The sequence below is a fragment of the Oratosquilla oratoria genome, chromosome 22, assembly GCF_046742065.1.
Source record: "Oratosquilla oratoria isolate Oo_2021 chromosome 22, ASM4674206v1, whole genome shotgun sequence".
Lineage (NCBI taxonomy): Eukaryota > Metazoa > Arthropoda > Malacostraca > Stomatopoda > Squillidae > Oratosquilla > Oratosquilla oratoria.
Genome location: NC_134798.1, coordinates 29,254,434 through 29,256,933, shown reverse-complemented (window position 1 = coordinate 29,256,933; position 2,500 = coordinate 29,254,434). Strand labels below are relative to the sequence as shown.

The 2,500-nt window shown below is 34.2% G+C and overlaps 1 protein-coding gene across 1 annotated transcript in view; it reads left to right on the top strand.

Moving 5' to 3' along the window:
* LOC143037332 (agrin-like) overlaps positions 1 to 2,500 on the top strand; it is a 34,341-nt gene that overhangs the window by 9,120 nt on the left and 22,721 nt on the right. The window contains exon 3 of the mRNA XM_076205469.1: positions 1,106 to 1,253. Within this exon, the coding sequence (XP_076061584.1) occupies positions 1,106 to 1,253 (148 nt within the window). The remainder of the gene's footprint in view (positions 1 to 1,105; positions 1,254 to 2,500) is intronic.

Here is a 2,500-nt window from a genome sequence, read left to right as displayed (position 1 = left end):
TGTTTGATATGAAACTGAAGGTACAAGAGATGCAAAAAACTACTGGAGACTCTGGATGTGAGGAAACCTGTAGGGCCTGATAGAATCATTATTTGGATACTTAAAGAATGTTGAAAACATCTAGTGGACAAGATACATGACATTTTTGCACACTGAGAGAAAGGAAGGATCCAAATCTTTGAAAACTGGCTAATATTTTCCCAGTTGATGAAGGTGATGAGAGTGAAGTTCTTCTAGATTATGGACATGCGTCTTTGACAATTCAGTAGCTAAAATGTGTGAAAGAAATGTGGAGGATGGGTGGTTTGAAGTATTTATAAGAGAGAACAATCCTGGGGGAAAACCAATTCAGCTTTAGGAATTGTGTTTCCAAATTATTGCGTTACAAGAGAGAGGTGACTTGGTGGACTGTTCCTCAGATCTAGATAAAGTGTTTTATAAGGTATCTCAAAATTGTTATGGATGCTGAAACATATGGGAGATCTCAAAGGAAATATACAAGAATGAATGAGATATTTTCTGAGGAATAGATTAATGAGGATAGCAGTGAAGGACAGAATGTCTTCATGAAGGGAATCTATTAGTGGAACCCCGTAAGGGTCAGTGTTAGAATCGGTAATGTTTTTGGTATTTGTTTGAGATATGACAGACTTGAGTCAGTTCATTTTTAACTTTATGAGGATTTATCAAAGAACACAATGTACTCAGGCAATATATCAACACGAGAAATAATTTTAAAAATGCTAATCAGTGATACTGAAGAACTACAGATCAACTATTTAACATTTGATTCAACATTAGGGAAAAAATCACATTCAAGTTGAAATAAACTGGGTGTAGTGTGAATGGGTCTGCGGTTGCAATCCATAATGTGCAAACTGCTAAGTAACTTTGACAGGAGAAAAAATATAATCGATTTTAGTCTTTCGGGAGGGGGATGAAATGTCGACTCGCCTCAACAACAAGGTGGAGAACAAAACTACCCTGCCTAAGGACAAAATTCGACGCCGGTTTGCTTGTGTAAAGGTAACCTTGTCCTGCTAATCACGAGGCCCTGAAGACCTATCTACTAAGGGCATTTCTGATGTCTTTCTTCTTGGTACAGATATCCGGACCATGACGCTGGATTTCTGCAAGAATGGGATAAAGAGGACCTGCAATGACCTCTGCAACAAAATGATTAAGGAGCCTATATGCGGAGCCAACGGCAGAACCTACATCAACATGTGCACCTTCACCGTCGCCAAATGCAGGTATTCAAGAAGCGGAGTGCTCCACAGTCGATATCAACCCATGATACTCTCTCTTTCTCTCTCTCTCTCTCTCTCTCTCTCTCTCTCTCTCTCTATATATATATATATATATATATATATATATATATATATATATATATATATATATATATATATATATATATATATATATATATATATACACATACATATATATATATATGTATATTTATATATATACATATATATATATTGCAGTAATTCACAAGGCACACGTGAAACTAATATGCAGAAAAAACCACTGGGAAATAAGAAACTTAGTCCAAACGTTTTCGTCTATCTAAGACATTATCAAGGAATGATAATGTCTTAATTAGACGAAAACGTTTGGACTAGCTTCTTATCTCCGAGAGGTTTTTTTCTGCATATATATATGTGTATATATATATATGCATATATGTATTTATATATATGTATATATATATAAATATATGAATATATATACACACATATATATATATATATAAATATATATATATATATATATATATACATATATATATATGTATATATATACATACATATATATTTATGTATATATATACACATATATATATATATATATACATATATATATGTATATACATACATACATACATACATACATACATACATATATATATATATATGTATATATATATGTATATATATATATATATATATATATATATATATATATATACATGATACTGTATGACAGAATGTTTTGAAAGCAATAAAGAGGTGTCTTGAGAGGAAATCAAAGGAGGAAGGGTAGGTGAGTCAAGTAAAGAAGAAAAGGTAAAAGGCGCAGATAGACAGATCTTAGTGGAAGAGGAGGTGGTAAGAAGATGGGCAGAGTATTCTAGAGATCTGTTAAACGTGGAGGAGGATAGGGAGGGATTGGTAGTATCAGTGGGAGGCGCTAAGAAAATGGCGGTGATGGGAGAGGAAAGTGGTGGAGAAATAAGAAAAGATGAGGTGCAAGTAGCTCTGGAAATTATGAGAATAGGTAAGGTACCTGGGTTAGATGGTGTCATACAGAGTGTCTGAAGAATGGAGGTACAATATTAGTAGACTGGCTAGTGAAGTTATTTAAAGTATGTCTACGGGAGGGTAGAGTGCTTGAGGACTGGGGGAGTGCCAGTATAGTCCCACTTTGCAAGGGATAGGGGGATAAACGTGGGTGTAGTAATTTCAGAGGGATCAGTTTGTTGAGTGTAGTTAGG